The 22365-nt window shown below is 37.2% G+C and overlaps 1 protein-coding gene across 7 annotated transcripts in view; it reads right to left on the bottom strand.

Annotated features, from left to right (window-relative positions):
• The window catches only part of TSGA10 (testis specific 10), a 119664-nt gene that overhangs the window by 64263 nt on the left and 33036 nt on the right, over positions 1-22365 (bottom strand). For all 7 annotated transcript variants that reach the window (XM_047781461.1, XM_047781460.1, XM_047781463.1 and 4 more), the window contains 3 exons: positions 19850-20020; positions 19683-19760; positions 18608-18759 (listed from right to left, as the gene is read on the bottom strand). In XM_047781461.1, coding sequence (XP_047637417.1) covers positions 18608-18759; positions 19683-19760; positions 19850-20020 — 401 coding nt within the window. The remainder of the gene's footprint in view (positions 1-18607; positions 18760-19682; positions 19761-19849; positions 20021-22365) is intronic.

The following is a 22365-nucleotide window of genomic DNA, read 5'->3' as shown; positions in this document are numbered from 1 at the left end:
ATGGACTAAATCTCTCAACCAAAAGACAGAGACTGGCAGAATGGATACAAAAACAAGACCCATATATCGGCTGTCTTTAAGAGACCCACTTCAGTTCTAGGGACACACACAAATTGAAAGTGAGAGGATGGAAGAAAATATTCAAGGCAAACAGAAATCAAAAGAAAGCTGGAGTAGCAATACTCCTATCAGACAAAAATAGCCCTTAAAATAAAGAATATTATAAGAGACAAAGAAGGACATTACATAATGATCAAAGGATCAATCCAAGAATATATGACAATTGTAAATGAATATGCCCCTCAGTATATAAGGCAACTTCTAAGAACCTTAAAAGGGGAAACTGACAATAACACAATAATAATAGGGACTTTAACACCCCACTTACAGAAATGGACAGATCATCCAGACAGAAAATCAACAAAGAAACACAGGCCTTAAATGATGTATTAGACCAGATGGACTTAATTAATAGACATAAAATATTCCATCCAAAGGTAGCAAAATACACATTCTTCTCAAGTGTGCACAGAACATTCTCTAAAATAGATCACATTCTGGGCCACAAATCAAGCCTTGGTAAATTTAAGGAAACTGAAATCATATCAAGCATCTTTTCCAGCAATAACTCTGTGAGACTAGAATCAACAAAGTGAAAAAAATCCAACACATGGAGACTAGACAACATGCTACTAAACAACCAATGGATTATTGAAGAAATCAAAGAGGAAATTAAAAAGAACCTAGAGGCAAATGACAACAAAGACACAGCAATCCAAAACCTATGGGATGCAGAAAAAGCAGTTCTAAGAGGGAAGTTTTATACCACTACAAGCCTGCATCAGGAAACAAGAAAAATCTCAAATAAACAACCTAACTTTACACCTAAAGCAACTAGAGAATGAAGAACAGAAAAAAAAAAAACATTAGCAGAAAGAAAAAATCATGAAGATCAGAGCAGAAATAAATGAAATAGAAATGGAAAAAAATAGAAAAGTTCAATGAAACTAAAAGCTGATCCTTTGAAAAGATCAACAAAATTGATAAACTCTTAGCCAGACCCATCACAAGGAAAAGAGAGAGGATTCAAATCAATAAACTAGAAGTGAAAAAGAAGTTACAACAGACATCACAGAAATACAAAGGATCATAAGAGATTACAACAAGTGACTATATGCAAATAAAAAAGACAACCTAAAAGAAACAGACAAATTCTTAGAAAAGTATAATCTTCCAAGACTAAACCAAAATGAAATAGAAAAGATGAATGGAACAATTACAAGGACTGAAATTGAAACTGTGATTAAAAAACTACCAATAAACAAAAGTCCAGGACCAGATGGCATCACAGAATTCTACCAAATATTTATAGAATAGCTAACACCTATCCTTCTGAAACTATTCCAAAAAATTGCAGAGGAAGGAACACTCCCAAACTCATTCTATGAGGCCACCGTCACCCTGATACCAAAACCAGACAAAGATACCAAGAGAGAGAGAATATTAGAGGTCAAAATCATTGATGAACACAGCACAAAAATTCTCAACAAAATACTAGCAAACTGAATCCAGAAATAGATGAAAAGGATCATACACCATGATCAAGTGGGATTTATCCCAGGAGTACAAGGATTTTTTGATATCTACAAATCAGTTTGATACACTACATTAACAAACTGAAGGATAAAAACCATATGAGCCTCTTAATAGAAGCAGAAAAAGCTTTTGACAAAATCCAGCACCCATTTCTAATAAAAACCCTCCAGAACATGGGCACAGAGGGAATCTACCTCAACATAATAAAGGCCATGTATGACAAATCCATAGCTAACATCATTCTCAATGGTGAAAAGCTGAAAGAATTCCCACTAAGATCAAGAACAGGACAAGAATGTCTGCTCTCGTCCCTACTATTCAACATAGTTTTGGAAGTCCTAGCCACGGCAATCAGAGAAGAAAAAGAAAAGGAATCTGAATTGGAAAGTAAGAAGCAAAACTAACACTGTTTGCAGATGACATGATACCAAACCTAGAAAATCCTAAAGACACTGCCAGAAAACTATTAGAGCTCATCAATGAATTTGGTAAAGTTGCAGGATACAAAACTAATACAAGGAAATTGACAGCACTTCTACATACTAACAATGCAAGATCAGAAAGAGAAATTAGGGAAATAATCCCACTTACCATTGCATCAAAAAGAAAATACCTAGGAATAAACCTATCTGAAGAGACAAAAGACCTGTACTGTGAAAACTATAAGATGCTGATGAAAGAAATCAAAGATGATACAAAGAGATGGAAAGATATACCATGCTCTGGGATTGGAAGAATCAATATCATCAAAATGACTATACTACCCAAGGCAATCTACAGATTCAATGCAATCCCTATCAAATTACCAAGGACATTTTTCACAGAACTAGAACAAAATATTTTAAAATTTGTTTGGGAACACAAAAGACCCTGGATAGAAATCCTGAGAAAGAAAAATGAATCCGGAGGAATCAGGCTCCCTGACTTCAGAGTATACCACAAAAACCACAATCATAAAAACAGTATGGTACTCACACAAAAAGAGAAATATGAGTCAGTGGAACAGGATAGAAAGCCCAGAATTAAACCCACACACCTACAGTCAACTAATCTATGACAAAGGAGGCAAGGATATACAATGGAGAAAAGACAGCCCCTTCAATAAGTGGTGCTGGGAAAACTGGACAGCCACATGGAAAAGAATGAAATTAGAACACTTCCTAACACCACACACAAGAATAAACTCAAAATGGATTAATGACCTAAATATAAGACCAGACACTATAAAACTCTTAGAGGAAAACATAGGCTGAACACTCTCTGACATAAACCACAGCAATATCTTCGCAGATCCCCTCCTAGAGTAATGACAGTAAAAACAAAAATCAACAAATGGGACCTAATTAAACTTCAAATATTTTGAACATCAAAGGAAACCCTAAACAAAATGAAAAGACAACCCACAGAATGGGAGAAAATATTTGCAAATGAAGCAACTGACGAGAGATTAATCTCCAAAATACATAAATACCTCCTGCAGCTCAATACCAAAAAAAAAAAAAAAAAGCCATCAAAAAAATGCACAGATCTAAGCAGACAATTCTCCAAAGAAGACATACAGATGGCCAAAAAACACATGAAAAGATGTTCAACATCACTAAGTATTAGAGAAATGAAAATCAAAACTACAATGAGTTATCACCTTATACCAGCCAGAATGGACATCATCAAAAGGTCTACCAACAATAAATGCTGGAGAGGGTGTGGAGAAAAAGGAACCCTCTTACACTATTCGTGGGAATGGAAATTGGTGCAACCACTATGGAAAACAGTATGGAGATTCCTCAAAAAACTAAAAATAGAATTACCATATGATCTAGCAATCCCACTCCTAGGCATCTATCCACAGAAAACCGTGATTCAAAGATATATGCACCCCAATGTTCGTTGCAGCACTATATACAATAACCAAGACGTGGAAGCAACCTAAATGTCCAATGACAGAGGAGTGGATAAAGAAGATGTGGTACATATACAGAATAGAATAAAGAGGAATGAAATAAGGGCATTTGCAGCAACATGGATGGACCTAGAAATTATCATGCTAAGTAAAGTTAGTCGGTGAGACACAAACATCATATGCTATCACTTATATGTGGAATCTAATAAAAGGATACAATGAACTTATTTGCAGAATAGAAACTGACTCATAGACTTTGAAAAACTTACAGCTACCAAAGGAGGCATGTTGGGAAGAGGGGTAACAATGGGCTGGGGTTTAGGATGGAAATGTAAAATTAGGTAGTGATGATGGTTGTACAACTATAAATATAATAAAATTCATTGAATTTTAAAAAAAAGAAACAATCCAAACTTAGTAGGAATCAAAAGGCACACAAACTAAATTAGGGATTCAGGGAAGATGGCAGAGTAGTAGGACGCGAGACTCACCTATTTCCACAAACACATTGAAAATACATCAACATGTGGATTATTTGCACAGAAAATTTGCTCAAAACTGAAAAACACCTCAGGTTAAGGATAGAGCAAGAAAAGCTTCACGAAACCAGATAAGACAAAAGAAAGAAGAGGGGAAGTGGGAGCAAGTGAGACCTGCACCCCTAGGAGGGAGCTGGAAAGAGGAAAAGATCCTGTACCCTGGGAAGTTCCCCCACCAGCACAGAGACCAACCAAGACAGAGGAGGAACTCTAGAAAATTGGTGTGAAGCAGTTAAAACAATCCTCCACAAATGGCTGGTGCAATGGGCAGCTGTATGTGGGTGCCAGCAGGTGTCAGGAATTAAAATGCTGGTCTTAGAGATCAGATTCAAAGAGGGAGCTGGGTCTGGCTGCATGGAAACAGCCTGGAGACACTAGGATATAGGACTAACCCAATTGAGGGTGTATAAGCAGAGAACATTGATGTAGAACTGATTTGGAGGTGCTGAGTTCTCTTAGCTTTTGCTTGTCTGAGAAGCTTTTGATCTTTCCATCAAATCTGGATGAAAGCTTTGCTGTGTCAAGTATTCTTGATTTTAAGTTCCCCCTCGTCATCACCTCAAATATACCTTGCCACTCCCTTGCGGCTTGTAGAATTTATGCTGAAAAATCAGCTGTTATCCTTATGTGGGTTTCCTTGTACGTGACTTGTTGCTTTTCCCTTGTGGCTATTAATATTTTTTCTTTGTATTTAATCTTCGTCAGTTTGATTAGTATGTGTCTCACTGTGTCTTTCCTTGGTTTATTTTGTATGGAATGCTCTGTGCTTCCTCAACTTGAGTGAGTGATTCCTTTCCCATAGTAGAGAACCTTTCAAATATAATCTCTTCAAATATTATTTCTGGCTCTTTCTTCTCCTTCTGGAACCCCTATGATGTGAATGTTGGTACATTTGATGTTGTCCCAGAGCTCTCAAGATTGTCCTCAGTTCTCTTCATTCTTTTTCAGTACTCTCTTCTGTGGCAGTGATTTCCACACTCTGTCTTCCATCTCACTTATTCGTTCTTCTGCTTCCATGAACTTGCTACTGGTTCCTTTTAGATTATTTTTCATTTCAGAAACTGTGCTATTCATCTTGTTCTTTAAATCCTCTTTGTTAAACTTTTAAGTTCTCTGTGTCTCCATTCTTTTCCCAAGATCTTAGATCATCTTTATTATCATCACTCTGAATTCTTTTTCAGGTAGGTTGCCTATCTCATCATTTGGTGGTTTTTTTTGTTTTCATCTTGCTCCTTTGTCTGAAAGCTACTTTGTCATCTCATACTGTCTACCTTTCTGTTTATCATCGCCTTGAGAGTAGGCATGTAGATGGAGCAGCAGGTACCAGTCCTGGAGTTCTCAGGGTGGTAACGGTTCACATGTACCTGTGAACCGTTCAGAGCAGGTTCAGAGCACCTGTTGGGAACAGCTGTATCACACTCCCTCTGCTAGAGCTGGATGGCTGCTAGGGATGGGGTCTGTGAGGCAGATGGAAGTGATTCACAATTCAGAGGATTGCTTCTGTAGCACACAGGGGCAGCAGTGTCTCTTGCAACCCCTCCTGCTACCAGGTAGCTTTGGCCTGTCTTAATTTTTATAGCTTTATAGTAAGTCTAAAATCAGGTAGTTTCAATCAACCAATTTTGTCTCTTCAATCAATCAACCCATTTTGTCTCTTCAATATCTTTCAATTCCTTACCTCTCCATATAAACTGTAGAATTCATTTCTTAATACCCAGAAAATAACTTGCAGCAATTTTGATTAGAATTGCATTGAATCTGTAGATCCAAGTTGGGAAGAACTGACATCTTGACAATATTGGGTTTTTCTTTCTGTGAACGTGGAATATCTCTTCATTTATTTAGCTCTTCTTTGATTTCGGTCACTAGTTTGATAGTTTTTCTTGGGTAGATTGCACACCAAGTTCATTAGATTTATACTTAAGTAGAGGGTACTCATATAAATGTTTCTTTTCTTCTTATGGCCATGCCAGCAGCATATGGAAGTTTCTGGGATGGGGTCAAATCAGAGCTGAAGCTACAGGCCTACCCCACCACCATGGCAACACCAGATCCCTTACACACTGAGCAAGGCCAGGGACTGAACCTGCATCTTCATGGATACTATGTCAGATTCTTAACCCACTGAGCCACAATGGGAATTCCTGGGCTTTTAATTTCAAATTCTTCTTCTTCATTGCTAGAAAATAGGAAAGCAATTGACTTTGTACATTAACCTTGCATCCTGCAACTTGTTATAAATGCTTATTAGTTCCAGATTCTTTCGGATTTCCTGGAATATCATATATAGACTAAATCTTCATACTGAAATTTTTTAGCTTCAACCACTCAAACTCAAACCAAACCAGTCTGGGAATCAATGGACACAGGAACCCAAACTAACTTTTTAGTAACAGATATTTCTATCAAAACAATTCAACTGTATGGGAAATTCTAACTTCTTGGGTCTAAAGATGTTTGATGCACAAATCCAGACATATAGACCGTTTTTAAAAAAATTATCTGCTTCCAGGAAGTATTCTGAAAACACTCCATCTTTTAACACAGGTTGATTTATCTGACATAGAAGAACAGAAGAACTTCTGGAGTTCCCTGGTGGCTCAACAGGTTAAAGATCTGGTGTTGCTGCTCAGGTTTGATCCTTGGCCTGGGAACTTCCACATGCCATGAGCATGGCCAAAAAAAATTTAAAAAAGTAATAAAGGGGACTTTCTACTACTAAAATATACCTATTTAGAAAGAAAAGTTCATTTACGTAGTATAGAAACATAGAAAATGAGTATTAGTTTTAAAAAGTAGGGATTTTATTCTTCACCAGCAATGAAAACTAAACAGCAATGGACATACTTCTTTCTGGATGATTTGGCCTGAACACTACAGAACCTCAGTTTAGAGTTATAAAAATCTAGAGATGTGCTGAACTGTTCTCAGGACTTACTCGCCAATAAGTGGAGTTTACACATAGGATAAATGTAAAATTTTCTCATCAACTGACAAAATGGAAAACAGAGACAATGGTATTTTAACTACACTGAATGTAGATGCAGCTCCTGCGGAGGTTCTTTGTAATTCTTTGCCTTTCATACATGTAAATATGAGACCGATGATAGATATGAGTGCATTATAAAGATACCTTCATATTAAAATAAACTGACAACAATAGCCAAGACAGGGAAATAACCTAAATGTCCATTGACAGATGAATGGATTAAGAAGATGTGGTACATATATACAATGGAATACTATTCGGCAACAAAAAGGACAAAATAATGCCATTTGCAGCAACATGGATGGAACTAGAGACTTTGATTCTAAGTGAAGTCAGAAAGAGAAAGACAAACACCGTATGACATCACTTACATATGTAGTCTAAAATATGCACAAATGACCTATCTCGAAAACAGAAACAGATTGTGGACATAGAGGGCAGACTTGTGTTTGCCGGGGGGCGGCGGGGGGGGGAGGGATACTGATGGGGAATTTGGGGTTGGTAAATGCAACTATTAGATTTAGAATGAATGGGTGATGGGGCCCTGCTGCACAGCATAGCAAACTATATCCAGTCTCTTGGGTAAGAACCTGATGGGAAAAAAAAAGGGTGTATATGAGTGGCTGTATAGCAGAAATTGAAGGAACATTGTAAATCAATGATACTTTAATAAAATTTTAAAAAAATAAAGTTTTAGATAAAACTTTTAAAAATTTAAAAATAAAAGAAATAAACTGACAGCTGATTTCTCAGCAGAAATAATGAAAGTCAGAAGATATTAAGATTATAACCAAAGTGTTAAAATAAAAATAATTCCTGGAGTTCCCATTGTGGCGTAACAGTTAACAAACCTGACTAGTATCCATGAGAATGCAGGTTCGATCTTTGGCCTTGCTCAGTGGGTTAATGATCCAGCATTCAGTGGGTATGGTGTGGGTCAAAGACGCAGCTCAGATCCCATGTTGCTCTGGTTGTGGTGTAGGCTGGCAGGTGCAGCTCCGATTTGACCCTAGCCTGGGAACCTCTGTATGCTGCAGGTGCAGCCCTAAAAAGATTAAAAAAAAAAAAAAAAATTCCCAATTTTTAGAATTCTCTACCGAGCAAAAATATCCTTCAATACCAGCAATATAGCGGATGAGAAATGCTCAGCTTTGGATACCTTCTGAAGACGAAATCAAATGGACTGGATATGGGTTATGAAAAGAGAAATCATGGATCACTTCAAGGTTTCAGTAATGAATGGAGTTTCCAACGACTGAGATGAGCAGACTGAAATAGCAGATTTGTATGTGTCAGACACAGAAGGGTGGTGAACAGCAGAAACTCAGATTTGGAAATGGTAACTATGAGGTGTTTGTTAGACATCTTTTTTTTTTTTGTCTTTTTGTTGTTGTTGTTGTTGTTGTTGTTGTTGCTATTTCTTGGGCCGCTCCCGCGGCATATGGAGGTTCCCAGGCTAGGGGTCTAATCGGAGCTGTAGCCACCGGCCTATGCCAGAGCCACAGCAACATGGGATCCGAGCTGCATCTGCAACCTACACCACAGCTCACGGCAACGCCGGATCGTTAACCCACTGAGCAAGGCCAGGGACCGAACCCGCAACCTCATGGTTCCTAGTCGGATTCGTTAACCACTGCGCCACGACGGGAACTCCAGTTAGACATCTTGATGAAATGACAATACATGAGAGTGGACGAGATCACCTAGGAATGAGTATAGATACAAAAGAGAAGCAATCTGAGCTCAGAGACATCCCCAACATTTGGAGGTCATAAAGATGAGGAAGAAATAATAGAGGAGTTTGAAGAGGACAGGCAAAGAGATAAAAAGAAAATCCAATGAGCATGGTATCTCAGAAGCCAAATGAAAAAAGTGTTTAAAGGAGTAGAGAGAGAACACAAGCGACCAACTCTGTCAAATGTTACCGGTAAGTCAAATAACATGAAGACTGAGACTGATCACTGAACTGAGCAACATGATTTTTTTTTTTTTTTTAATAGGGGCTGCACTCGTGGCATATGGAAGTTCCCAGGCTAGGGGTACAACTGGAGCTACAGCTGCATGGCCTACACCACAGCCACAGCAACAAAGGATCCAAGCCTTGTCTGTGACCTACCCCACAGCTCATGGCAACACCAAATCCTTAACCCACTGAGCGAAGCCAGGGATCGAACCCACATCCTCATGGATCCTAGTCGGATTTGTTTCCACTGTGCCACAACAGGAACTCTAGAAAGTAAATATTATCTTGAGAAAAAGATTTGATAGAAAGTTGAGGAAGAAAAGCAGATAACAGTAGGTTCAAGCGAAAACAAGGGAGTTCAGGTCATGGCTCACCTGAAACAAATCTGACTAGTATTCATGAGGATGAAGGTTCAATCCCTGGCCTTGCTCAGTGGGTTAAGGATCTGGCATTGCCCTGAGCTGTAGGGTAGGTTGCAGATGCGGCTCGGATCCCACATTGCTATGGCTGCGGCATAGGACAGCAACTACAGCTCTGATTCAACCCCTAGCCTGGGAACCTTCATATGTCTTGGGTGTGGCCCTAAAAAGACCAAAAAAAAAAAAGAGAGAGAGAGAAAACAATGGAGCCAGAAGTTCAGACAACTCTTTCACTGAAATTCCAGTAAAAGACACAAATAAAGAATATCTGAATAACATGATTACAAATCTGACCTAAGGGACAAATATGAAAACACTCAGAATTTGTAATTTCTCAAGTATACACAGATTATTACCAAAAATTGACCATAAAAGTTGAGAACAAAAAATTTCAGAAATTTTAAACCTAACATATTTTAGCAAAACAATGTGATTAAGCAAGAAATCAATCACAAAAAGGTAAGTGAAAATTCATTATGTTTTGGATATTTAAACTCACAGTTAGGAGTTCCTGTTGTGGCTCAGGGGGTTATGAACCTGTCGAGTATCCACAAGGATGCGGATTCATTCAACCCCTGGCCTTGCTCAGTGGGTTAAGGATCCAGTGTTGCTGTGAGCTGTGGTATAGGTCGCAGATGTTCTAGCAAGTGTAATAAGGGAAGAAAAAGAAAGGGAAAAACCATGCAGATGTGGCTTGGATCCCATGTTGCTATGGCTGTGGTGTAGGCCAGCAGTTGTAGCTCCAACTTGACCCCTAGCCTAGTAACTTCCACATGCCACAGGTGAGGCCCTAAAAAGCAAAAATAAAAATAAATAAAGTCACACTTATAAATAACTAAAGGATCAGTTAGTTATTTATAAGTGTGGAAATTAGAAAATATTTTATAAAGTATGTACATAACAAAACTTGTAGGATACATTCAAAGAAGTATTTTAAGGAGAATTTATGGCCTTAAATTTTTATATGAAAAAAAATTCTTAAAAGTAATAAACATAAGCATCCATCTGAAGAAATTAGAAAAAAATACAAAATAAATTTTAAAGAAATGGAAGGAAGCAATACAGAACAAAAGTTAGTGATATAATAAAACAAACAATTGGCAGGATCACAAAAACAAAAAAATTGGTCCTTTGAAAATATCACTAACAACAGACTAGAAAAAGAGCAAATCACTACTGATTCTGTGGACATCAAAATGTTGATAGAATACTATACACACTATTCTAAAATTTGTTTCATTTAGAGAAAATGGACAAAAGCCTCAAAAATTATATACACTGGGAGTTTCCGTTGTGGCGCAGCAGAAATGAATCCAACTAGGAACCATGAGGTTGCAAGTTCAATCCCTGGCCGCACTCAGTGGGTTAAACATCTGGCATTGCCGTGAGCTGGGATATAGGTCGCAGCTCAGATCTGGCATTGCTTTGGCGTAGGCTGGTAGCTACAGCTCTGATTAGACCCCTAGCCTGGGACACTCCATATGCCGAAGGTGTGGCCCTGGAAAAAAAAAAAAAAAGGACAAAATCATTCCAGGTAGTGAAAGAAGACCAAATGAACTGGAAGGATTATTACAAAATGTATATTACCTTGATACTAAAATCTGATCTTGGAGTTCCCGTCATGGCTCAGTGGTTAAGGAATCTGACTAGGAACCATGAGGTTGCGGGTTTGATCCCTGGCCTTGTTCAGTGTGTTAAAGAATCCAGCATTGCCGTGAGCTGTGGTGTAGGTTGCAGATGCGGCTTGGATCCCGAGTTGCTTTGGCTCTGGCGTAGGCCGGTGGCTACAGCTCCGATTGGACCCCTAGCCTGGGAACCTCCAGGAGCGGCCCAAGAAATAGCAAAAAGACCAAAAAAAAAAAAAAAAAATCTGATCTTAAAAAGTCCCAAGATTGGCAAATTATTAGCCAATCTCAATTATAAAAGCAGAAGTAAATATTTTAAACAAAGCATTAGTGAACGGAGACCAGAAATCTATAAAAAGTATAATAAACCCTGATCAATTCGACAAAGCACATCCATTCCTGAAAAAACTCTCAGTAATCCATGAATAGAAGGCATTGCTGTGGCTGTGGCAAAGGAAACAGAAGGAATGGAAAGCTCTTAATTCTGATAGAAGATATCTAGGAAAAACCTATAGCTAACATCATACTAACTACTGAAGAGTATGAATGGTTCCCCTAAGACGTAGAACATGACAAGGATGTCCACTTCACCAATTTCATTAACAAAGTACAGAATGTTCTAGCAAGTGCAACAAGGAAAGAAAAAGAAAGGGAAAAAAGCATGCAGACTGAGTAAGTAAAAATGTCTTTATCTGTAGATGTTCTAATTATGTAGAAAAATGAATGGAATCTACAAAAAGGCTATTAGAACTAAAAGGTATATTTAGCAATGTTGCAGAATAGCAGATAAATAAATAAAAAACAATCATAGGACTTCTAGTATTAGCCCTAACATATAAAGAGCCACATTATTACCAAAAACAAACAAACTGAAAATCAAAGATTTTAGTGGACACATCAGAGTAGTGAACTACAGCATAAATCATCACCCCAGGATGTGAAAAGTAAGGCAAATCCAGAGATCTGCAATTGAGATCTGCTCATGAAGAGCAGAATCTGCTGGAGTTATAATTGGCTGTGATGCCCTGCGGGAGGCTGAGTGTGCACTAACAATGAAAGTGAGACGTTCCCAGGGGTCACAGTCTTGGAAGAATCCCCATACTTCAGCGTGTTTACCTCCAGGAACCCCGGTATGTTCTCACAGTGAAGATCTGAGAAAGACCCCTTTGTAGTGCTGACAGGGAAGAGTAGTTATTGTGAAATATGCCCAGAGCATTCTTCATAATAAAGGCCGACTCTTCAAATGAAAGCACTTCACTGGAGCCTTACCCTAGCAGGAGAACAACATTCCTCCCATTTTAGCCCCCTAGCCTCCCTGTTTCACATAAGCAGATTTTTTTTTTTTTACGGTGAAAGTTATACCACTGGAGAAACATTTGTAAATATCACAGCCCAGAGACACATGGCCATGGAAGGCTGAGATTTAAGCACAGGACTACAGAATATGTTCTATCTTGCTCACCTCACCACCGAGACAACGGGCTCCAGGCTCAGCACACTGTATTACAACTGACAAAAGCTGAGAGAGATGTAGACCTTCACTAGAGAGGAGTACACAGGAAAGCCTAAAGCCAAGAAGAGAAACAAAAATAGGACAATAGAGAAATCTGATGCCTCTGGCATCAAGGGCTTCAAGAAACTGACCACAGCTCAACTCCTAGCCAGATTAACATCAACATCCACACTAAAGATCTGTTTACCTCAGTTAACTAACACCCAGTACTGTATGTGTGGCTTTCAACAAAAAATTACAAGGCATGCCAAAAGTCAAGCAAAAATATAGACTGAATGATCAGAATCAGATTCAACTATAGAACAGACATGAGAATTATCAGTCAGAAAATTTTAAGTAACTATGATTAAATGGTTAAGCACACTAATGGAAAAGTAGACAACATGCAGGAATAGGTGGGTAATATAAGCAGAGAGATGGAGGCTATGAAAAATAAAAAGGAAATGCGAGAAAGCAGAATACTGTGACAAAAACAAAGAGTGCTTTTGATGGGCTCTGTGCTCATCAGTAGACTAGACTATAAAAACTCACAAACTGAAAGGCAAAGAGAAAAAAGAACAACAACAACAAAAAGAATATCTAAGAACTGTCAGTCTAACTGAAATACTGTGAAAAAAAAAAGAGCAAAGAACCTAAGAAATATTTGATGTAATAGTGACTTAGAACTTCCCAAATTAACATACAGAATCTATATACAAAGAACTGCAAAACACTGATAAAAGAAATAAAGTATCTAAATAAATAGGAAACATTCCACGTTCATGGATTGAAACTCTCCTTGATATCAGTGCTTTCCTAAGTGATCTACGGTTCAATGCAAACTCCACTGAAATCTCAGAAAGCTATTTCACAGATATCAATAAACTGATTCTAAAGTTTACATAAGACCAAAAAAAATTAGTTAATTAAAAAAGGAGTTCCCTTGTGGTGCAGTGGGTTAAGGATCTGGCATTGCCATTTGCAGCAACTTGGATCATTGTTGTGGTATGGGTTTGATCCCTGGCCTGGGAACATCTACATGCCACAGGTGCAGCCAATAAATAAATAAAGTTTACATGGAAAGGCAAAAGACCCAGAAAAGCCAATGCAATATTAAAGAAGACAAAGTTGGAAGATTCATATCACCCAGTTTCAAGACTAACTATAAAGTTACAGTAATCAAGATGGTATGGTTTGACTAAAGAATAGACAAAATAGATTAATGTGGCAGAATGAAGAGCCAGAAATAGACCCACACACAAATACAAGCAACTGTCTTTGACAAAGGGCAGTCTTTCAACAAATGGTATTGGAACAATTTTATAACATCCATATGCAAATTCAGTAAATCTAAATATAGACTTGACAGTTTTTACAAATATTACCTCAACATAGATCATTGACCTTAAACAAAATGCTAAACTATACAACTTTTTTTTGGACTGTGCCCGTGGCATGTAGTAGTTCCAGGGCCAGGGATCAAACCTGCACCACAGAAGTGACACTGCCAGATCCTTAACCCACTGCGTCACCTAGGAACACCAAAACTATACAACTTCTAAAAGAAAACATATGAGAAAAACATATGTCCTGGGGTTTGAATTTTTAAATACTACACTAGAAACACAATTCATGAAAAAAAAGTTGGTAAGTTGAATTTTACCAAAATTTTAAATTTCTTTTCTGCAAAAGCCACTATTAAAAGAATACAAAGACAGGAGTTCCCATCATGGCTCAGTGGTAACAAACCTGACTACTATCCACGAGGATGTGGGTTCGATCCCAGGCCTTGCTCAGTGGGTTAAGGATCGATCCAGTGTTGCTGTGAGCTGTGGTGTAGGTCACAGACATAGTGCAGATGTGGCAGTGTTGTGGATGGCATAGGCCAGCGGCTGCAGCTCTGATTTGACCCCTAGCCTGGGAACTTCCATATGCCGTTCATGCGGCCCTAAAAAGACAAAGAAAGAAAGAAAGAAAGAATATGAAGACAAAGCACAGACTGGGAGAATATATTTACAAAGCACATATCTGATAAGAATATGATTCCAAATATACAAAGAATCATTGAAACTCAACAAGTAAACAATTGAAAAGTGGCAAAAACCTTAACAGACACCTCATCAAAGATATACAGATGGCAAATAAAAATATGAAAAGATGTTCCACATTACTGGTCATTAGAAAATTGCAAATTAAAACAATGAGATTATTACACACCTATTATAATGGCTAAAATGCAAAAAATCTGACAATATCTAATGCTGACAAGGATGTGGAGCAAGAGAAAGTACCATTCATTGCTGATGGGAATGCAAAATAGTACAGTCACTCTGGAAGAGAATTTGGCAGTTTCTCATAAAGCTAAATATAGTTTTAACTATATGATTCAGCAATTGTGCTTCTAGGTATTTAACTGAACTGAAACCACTATTCATATAAAAAACTGCACATGAAAGTTGATAGCAGCTTTATCCACAATTGCCAAAAACTGGAAGCAACCAAGATGACCTTCAATAGGTGGGTGCCTGCATAAACACACTGTGGTACACACATATCATAGAATATTATTCAATAAGAAGAAATGAGCTATCAAGGTATGAAAAGATATGGATCAATCTGAAATGCACATTACAAAGTAAGAGAAGCCAGTCTGAAAAGCCTCTGTACTACATGATTTAGATTATATGACACTCTGGAAAAGGCAAATATTACCCCAGTCAGGTGACCAAAGTCAAAATCAACAGTGATAAATCATATTGATAAGATAATGCTCATGACCCTGGATATCTGTGTACCCTAAAATGGCACTTTACCTTTGTGACTTTTCTCTCAAAAACATCACCCAGTCTAATCATGGGAAAACCATCAGACAAACCCCAATTGAGACATTCTACAAAATACCTGATCAGTACTCCTCAAAACTGTCAAAGTCATCAAAAACAAGGAAAGACTGAAATTGTCATAGCCAAGAGAAGCCTAAGGAGACAGGACAACCTAATGTAGTGTGGTGTCCTGGATGGGATCCTGGAACAGAAAAATGACATTAGGGAAAAACTAAGGAAATCTGAATAAATTAGAGACAATTATAATGTATCAATATTGATTCATTAATTTTTTTTTGGCCGCACCTGCAACATGCAGAAGTTCACAAGCCAGGGATCAAACCTATGCCACAACTGTGACAGCACCAGATCCTTAACCCACTGAGCCACCAGGGATCTCTCTGATTCATTAATTTCAACACATGTATCACACTAATGTAAGATGTTATGAAGAGAGGAATTTGGGTGTGAAGTATGTAGGAACTTGGAATTATATTAACGATTTTTCTGTAAATCTAAAACTGTTCCATCATACATTTAATTTTGAAAAAAAATTTATTTTCATGTATAAGCAATTAACAATCAGAAAGTGAAATTCTAAAATTGTATTTACAACAGCATAAAAAAATAAAAAATACTTGGGGATAAATCTGACAAAGAAATGCACGATCTGGGAGTTCCTGTCGTGGCCCAAGTAATAAACCCAACTAGTAACCATAAAGATGTGGGCTCGATCCCTGGCCTTGCTCAGTGGGTTAAGGATCTACCACTGCTGCAAGCTCCAACATTGCTGCAAGCTGCAGCACAGGTCACAGATGCAGGTCAGATCCTGTGTTACTGTGGCCATAGCTCCAATTAGACCCCAGCCTGGGAACTTCCACATGCCACAGCTGCGGCCCTAAAAGGAAAAGAAAAAAAAATGCAAAGGAATCAGAATAGCCAAAACAACTTTGAGAGAGAACAGAATTGGAGGACTAATACTACCTAATTTGAAGACTTATTTTTTAAAAAAAGTAATCGGGAGTGTTTTATTGGCATCAAGATATATAAATAGATCCACCAAACAAAATAGATAATCAAGAATAGACCTACACATATATGGACAAGTGACTTTCTACAAAAGTGCAAAATAATTCAGTGTAAAAGAGTTTTCCAACAAATGGTGCTCAAACAATAGGATATCTATATGCAAAAAAAATGTGAACTTTGTTGTTACATACAAAAATTAACTTGAAATGGATTTTGGACTTAAATATAAATACTAAAACTATATAACTGCTAGAAGAAAACACAGGAGAAAAATCTTAGTGACCTCAGACTTAGCAATGATTGCTTTAAAAGAACACAAAATCTGGATATAAATTTTTAATAATTTTTAAGTTTCACTTAATCAGAATCAAATGTATTTCCTCCTTTAAAAGACACTTAAGAAAATAAAAAGACAAACCACTGACAGGGAAAAAATAATATTTGCCAAACATAGTATATACGACAAAGGACTTATATCTAGAATATAGAAAGGATTTTTATGATTTAATAATATAAACAACTGAATAAAAGTGTGCAAAAGTTTTGAACAGACACTAAAGAGATACATGTATGGCACACAAGGACATGAGCAGATGCTTGAAATCACTGGTTATTAGAGAAGGAAAATCAAAACCATAATACATACCTATTAGCATGGCTAAAATTATAAAGATACTGCATACCAAGTGTTGGTGAGGATATGTGACAACTGGAACACTCTTACACCACCGGAAAATGCAAAGTAAAACAGTACAACCACCTTGGAAATCAGTTTAATGGTTTCTTTAAAGGTTAAACATATGTCCACCACATGACTCAGTCATTCTACTCTTAGGTATTTACCCAAGAAAAACAGAAGCATATGTCCATACAAAGATTGATATGAGAAGGCTCATAACAGTTTTGTTACAGCCTCAAATTGGAAACAACTGAAATGTCTGTGTTTATACATACAATGGAATAAAAAGGAATAAATTATTAATTAAATGTGACAATAACCCTAACACTGTTAAAAGAAAGCAAATGTTCACAAAACCCCCTAAAAAGTATAATTTATCTGTTAGAATATTTTTAATAAACCACTAAGATTCTTTCAAAGAACTTCCAATGACGTGCGAAAAGGTTTACGGTATAAAAGTAAGTGAAACTGGCCAAATTTATAACTGAATATAGGATGGTATCAATTACATAGAAAGCTTATATACATACAGACAGAAATAATACTTGCTAGAAAAACAGATCTATAATAATAGTCTTCTTTAGGTTATGATTTAAACCTACACTGTACACTTTTCTCTATTCCCCAAGGTTTTCTTTATTATTGTTATTGTTCTTATCTTATTATTTCTTTTATTTTAACCAAGCTTGCAATATCTTTTAAAGCAGAAAAGTGAACAATAAATAAAGGGAGAGAATTGGAGCGATTCTCTGTTCTGACAAGTGATTCTAGTGTTTGCATTACAGACCCGTTGAAAGATCTAAGAGGGGAATCTGGGAATTCATCAATGAGCTGAGTATTGCCTGCAGACTGAATAATGTATTTCATTTTCTTATGAACTACTATTTTTCATATGTTCACAGATGTATTGAAATCAGCCTTATTGAATCTGCAACTTCCATTTCTCACATCAACAGACAATACAAGTAAAACCACTAGCATGGAAGTCTTTGAAAACTTATTCCCCTACACCATTGCCTGTGGGTTGCTTCAACTGGAATTTCTCCTGCTACCATAGCAGTATGTAGAAAGGGCTAACCCCAGTAAGTGGCATTTAATTGACACAAGTCACATTACATGTTCCTATCTCTCTGCTTTTATTATATGCTAAACTACTCCTTTTCTAAGCTACTATCAAACCTGTGTTTTGTGCTTTCTCATACTGTTCAGATTCCAGAACATAACTTAAGTTATAAGGTAAACAGTGAAATACCAAAGTTAAATATGCTCTTTTCCCAGAAGAGCTTTGTAAAAGCTATTTTAACTAAACATTGAGGTTTTCGGCAAACACAAGATTAAGATTACTAGAAGTCTGGTCCCTAGTTAAGTGTGGCATTACCAGTCTGTGACTGATGTTCAGGTAGTCATTTAACGTGTACTGAGGTTTCTATGACTGTTTCATAATAACCCTCTCAGAAATTAAAGTCAACAAATAACTTATTATAAAATACACTACAAAAAGCAGAGCTACTATTTACAGTAAACTATTAGTTGTTTAAAGGTAATTGAGTTTACCTCAAAGAATTATTCTCTGCTTTTTGTCTGCCAAGTTCACTTTCGGTATCCATTGCCTTTCTTGCTAGTGATTTCATTTCTTTTTCCACAGTGGTTATGGTATCCTTCATCAAAGTCATATTTGACATTTGCTCCATACGTTCATCATCAAGCTATACAAGCAGAATGACAAGGTTACTGCCATCACTAAACACGTCGTAGTCATCTTCCTAAAGAGATATCCTCTCTTTGCACAAGCTGGTATGACAACATGCGCAGAATGAGATGATTACATTAGACTTGAATGTTGTGGGAGGCTGTAGGGACAAGGTACTGCGGAGGGGGAATTCGGACAAGCTACGGTGCAGCTTTTCCTTAAAGCCTATCACAGCATATGCCCCTCCATTTTCAATCTGGTCCAGTTTGACTACAGCACATGTATCCTATTTGTAAAAGGATTTCTTATTTGTTGCTCAACATTAACAATTTACACAAAGTGGCATTATGAAAAGAAATCTGTTTTTCTTCTGTCTACTATTTTTTTTAAATTCATTATAACAACATAATATAGATGAATTTCTAAGTATAATCAATTAAATTTGGTAACAAAGTCAAATTCCCTTAATTCTGTTTGCATAGTTATAACATCTCCAATATATATTTGTAGTATCTCAAATCCTTGATTAGTAAAGAGGTGATGCTTCACAATTAAATTCATTTTAAATATATTTTTCTCATTAATTTTCATTTCATTATAATTTTCTCTGACCTAGCTACTCTTTAGGTAGGATAAGCCAGTATCTCTATCTGGCATTTTCATTTTTAATGAAATGGGGAGATGAGAAAGTTGCTAAAAATCCCTGAGAATGCAAATTTTTAAAAAGAACACACTTTGCAATCTAATAAAAAAAGACTTTACTCACATTTTCAGAAGGAAATAAACAATGAAAGGTGACAATTTACACCATACATACCACCTTAACTACCTTAGGATTACAAACACTATCTTAAAAAACAACTCTGAAAACAGAAAAGGGGGCAATGGGGAAGCCATTGACAGTTTATAGCCAAAAGTGCAAAAGTGATTTTTCTTTACGTTATGAACTGTACACTCCAGCTCCTCTATCCTTTGTTCCAAGTGAGCCTTCTCATTAAACGCTGTCTCTTGGGCAATCTGTTTAAAAAAACAAAACAAAACAAAGTGCTTTCAATGTCACTGCATTGTGCTCTACAAATGCTCATATAGATAAAATTCTTTCCAACCTTTAGCCTTTCCCTCAAACTATCTCGTTCTGTGGTCATCCTTCGTAAATCTGTGAAGGCCACATCTCTTTCAGTCTCCACCCGCCGGAGGATGGCCTGTGCTGTTGTCGATTTAGGAGACTTACAGCTTTTCATCATTTCTAGTCGAAGTCGGGCAATTTCTTCCTGTGCCTATTATTTAAATACAGAGACTTCTCTTTAACAAGCTTTAGAACAGAAATAAATACAGCTATCTTATATTCAGCCAGTTAAAATGCAAACCAATGTTAATATGATTGCAGCAGGACAGTCGTATCATTCTTTAATGAATTAAGACAAATGCAAATGATGTCCCCCAAATGTAAATGAATGCCTACAAAGAGGAGTTTGGTTTACAGTATCTTGCCCAATTTTTTAAAAATTAATTTTGAGGCAGTCAATGCAAGAGAGAATGTTTTACTAAGAAATATATATGGTATATTCCATCCACCTTGTGATATAAATTTGAACTCAGCACCATTCAGGGAGAATACTGGCTTAATAAATATTATAGTATTCCAGTCTTTCTCTACAAGATATATCTGCCATTTCCATGTCTTAGCTGCTTTTACCCTGACAGAAAGACTCATCAATCCTTACTGACAACCCAACATAGTCTTTACACACTTGTTCAACAACCATCCTTGGGCTCCAAATCTATTCCATATCCGCAAATGAGTTCATATCCTACTTTGCTACTTCCATCCCTAATTTTCCTTCCTCTTAATTTTGATCACAATTGAGTCAGCTAGTTTCTAAGTCTCTGAAGAAGATATATCAGTACCCAGTTTCCACAGCTAAGCCTTGACTAGAATCCTGGACCTCATTTTCTGAAGTGTCTTCTAAGATACCCTGACTCAATTATAATGATTTGCCCTCACTTTGAATACGACCCTCTCCACTCCTCTTTCTCTCCTTTTTCAACCACACACATGGCTACCATATCTTGAAAAGCTGTCACTGAATCTTGCTGTCCCGTTTACTATCATACATCTCTTTTTCCTTTGACATGCTTGTATTTTTTGTGTCATGGTCTGGACCCAATGCCCGCTCCTTACCACTCACTCTCTGGCACCCCTGTCTAGCCTGACTCCCACACCAACCACTCTACAGAATTTCAACTAATGACCTCACCATATGTAATAAATAGCCTCTTTCCAGTTACTGGTCTTGATATTTCGGCAACACTTGACATTGCCTTCAATACCTTCACGATTCCTTCCTTGGGTATCTAACATTGTTCTGCCTTAGTTTCCTGTCTTATCTCTTCCAAAGGTTCTTCTAACCATTTGAATAAAGCTTCCCAGGACTCCACTGTAACCTCTCAGTTCCTTCATTTATAGCTTTCTCATTGAGAAAGCTCATCCACTCTCAGGCTTAAAACTCAACTTATGGCAAGATGACTTCTAAGCCTGAAGAACAGCTCTCGTGTCTCTCCCCACTCTGGTCCCACACTTCTTACTGCCTGATGGCAATGACTACCTGAATGTACTACCAACGTCTTACTCCATCTCTCTGAAACCAAACACATCTTTTCCTTCAAATCACCAGTAACTTCCCTGTTTCTTTTTCTATGTCATGATTTTTCAGGCATTCAAGACAGAATTTCAGTCATCTCCATTTGTTCCTCCTTTGTGCTAACATCAAATCTTAAGTCTTCCTTTTCATTGTCTTCTGCATCTGTCCCTATCTTTATTTCCACTGAAAGCACCCTAGATTAGTCCCTTAATGTCTGGACTACTGTTGCAGCCTTCTAAAGAATCCATGGCTTCTGCCCCCTCCAATTCTCTTGAAGGAGAAATTGCTATATAAGATGATAACACAGAAAGTTTATGTAAGAGATACTACAGAAGTGTTTCTTAGGTTGAAATTATAAAAATGTGGCTTTGGCCATATTTCTTGCTTTAAAAAAAAATAGGTTGTCCGAAAAGCAAAGTATAAACCTCCTATAGGGCCCAGTGAAAGCCTCTACCATGTAGTCTAAAAGTTGACAAACTACATGTGGTTCACAAATCCAGATGCAGTCTGCTTATTGTTTCTGTAGCTCTGGAAGCCAAGAATGTTTTTTTTTTTACACTCTTAAATCGTGGAAAAAAATCAAAAGAAGAATACTTCATAACAGGTAAAAATAATATGAAGCTGAAACTGCAGTGTCCATAAGTAAATTATACTGGAAAACAGACAAGCTCATTCATTACAGCTGCTTTCACACTCGACAACAGAGTTGATAAGCTTGTGACAGAGGTCACAGAGCCTACAAAACCCAAGCTATTTATTATCTGGAAAGTTTGCAGCCTCCTGCTCTAGTCCCATCCACTTCTTAAGCCTTAGCTCTCCCTACCTCCATGGACATAAACCTTTTATTCTAGTCATAAACTGATCCACTTATATAATTTTCTGGCCTTTATCCTTTGCTTCATACCATTTCTTTATTCTGGAATGTTCCTTCTTACCCCTCTCAAAACAAGAGAAATCCCATTCATCCTTTAGGACTCAAA

This window comes from Phacochoerus africanus, chromosome 5 (genome assembly GCF_016906955.1).
Source record: "Phacochoerus africanus isolate WHEZ1 chromosome 5, ROS_Pafr_v1, whole genome shotgun sequence".
NCBI classification, from domain to species: Eukaryota; Metazoa; Chordata; class Mammalia; order Artiodactyla; family Suidae; genus Phacochoerus; species Phacochoerus africanus.
This window is presented reverse-complemented; position numbering and strand designations above follow the sequence as displayed.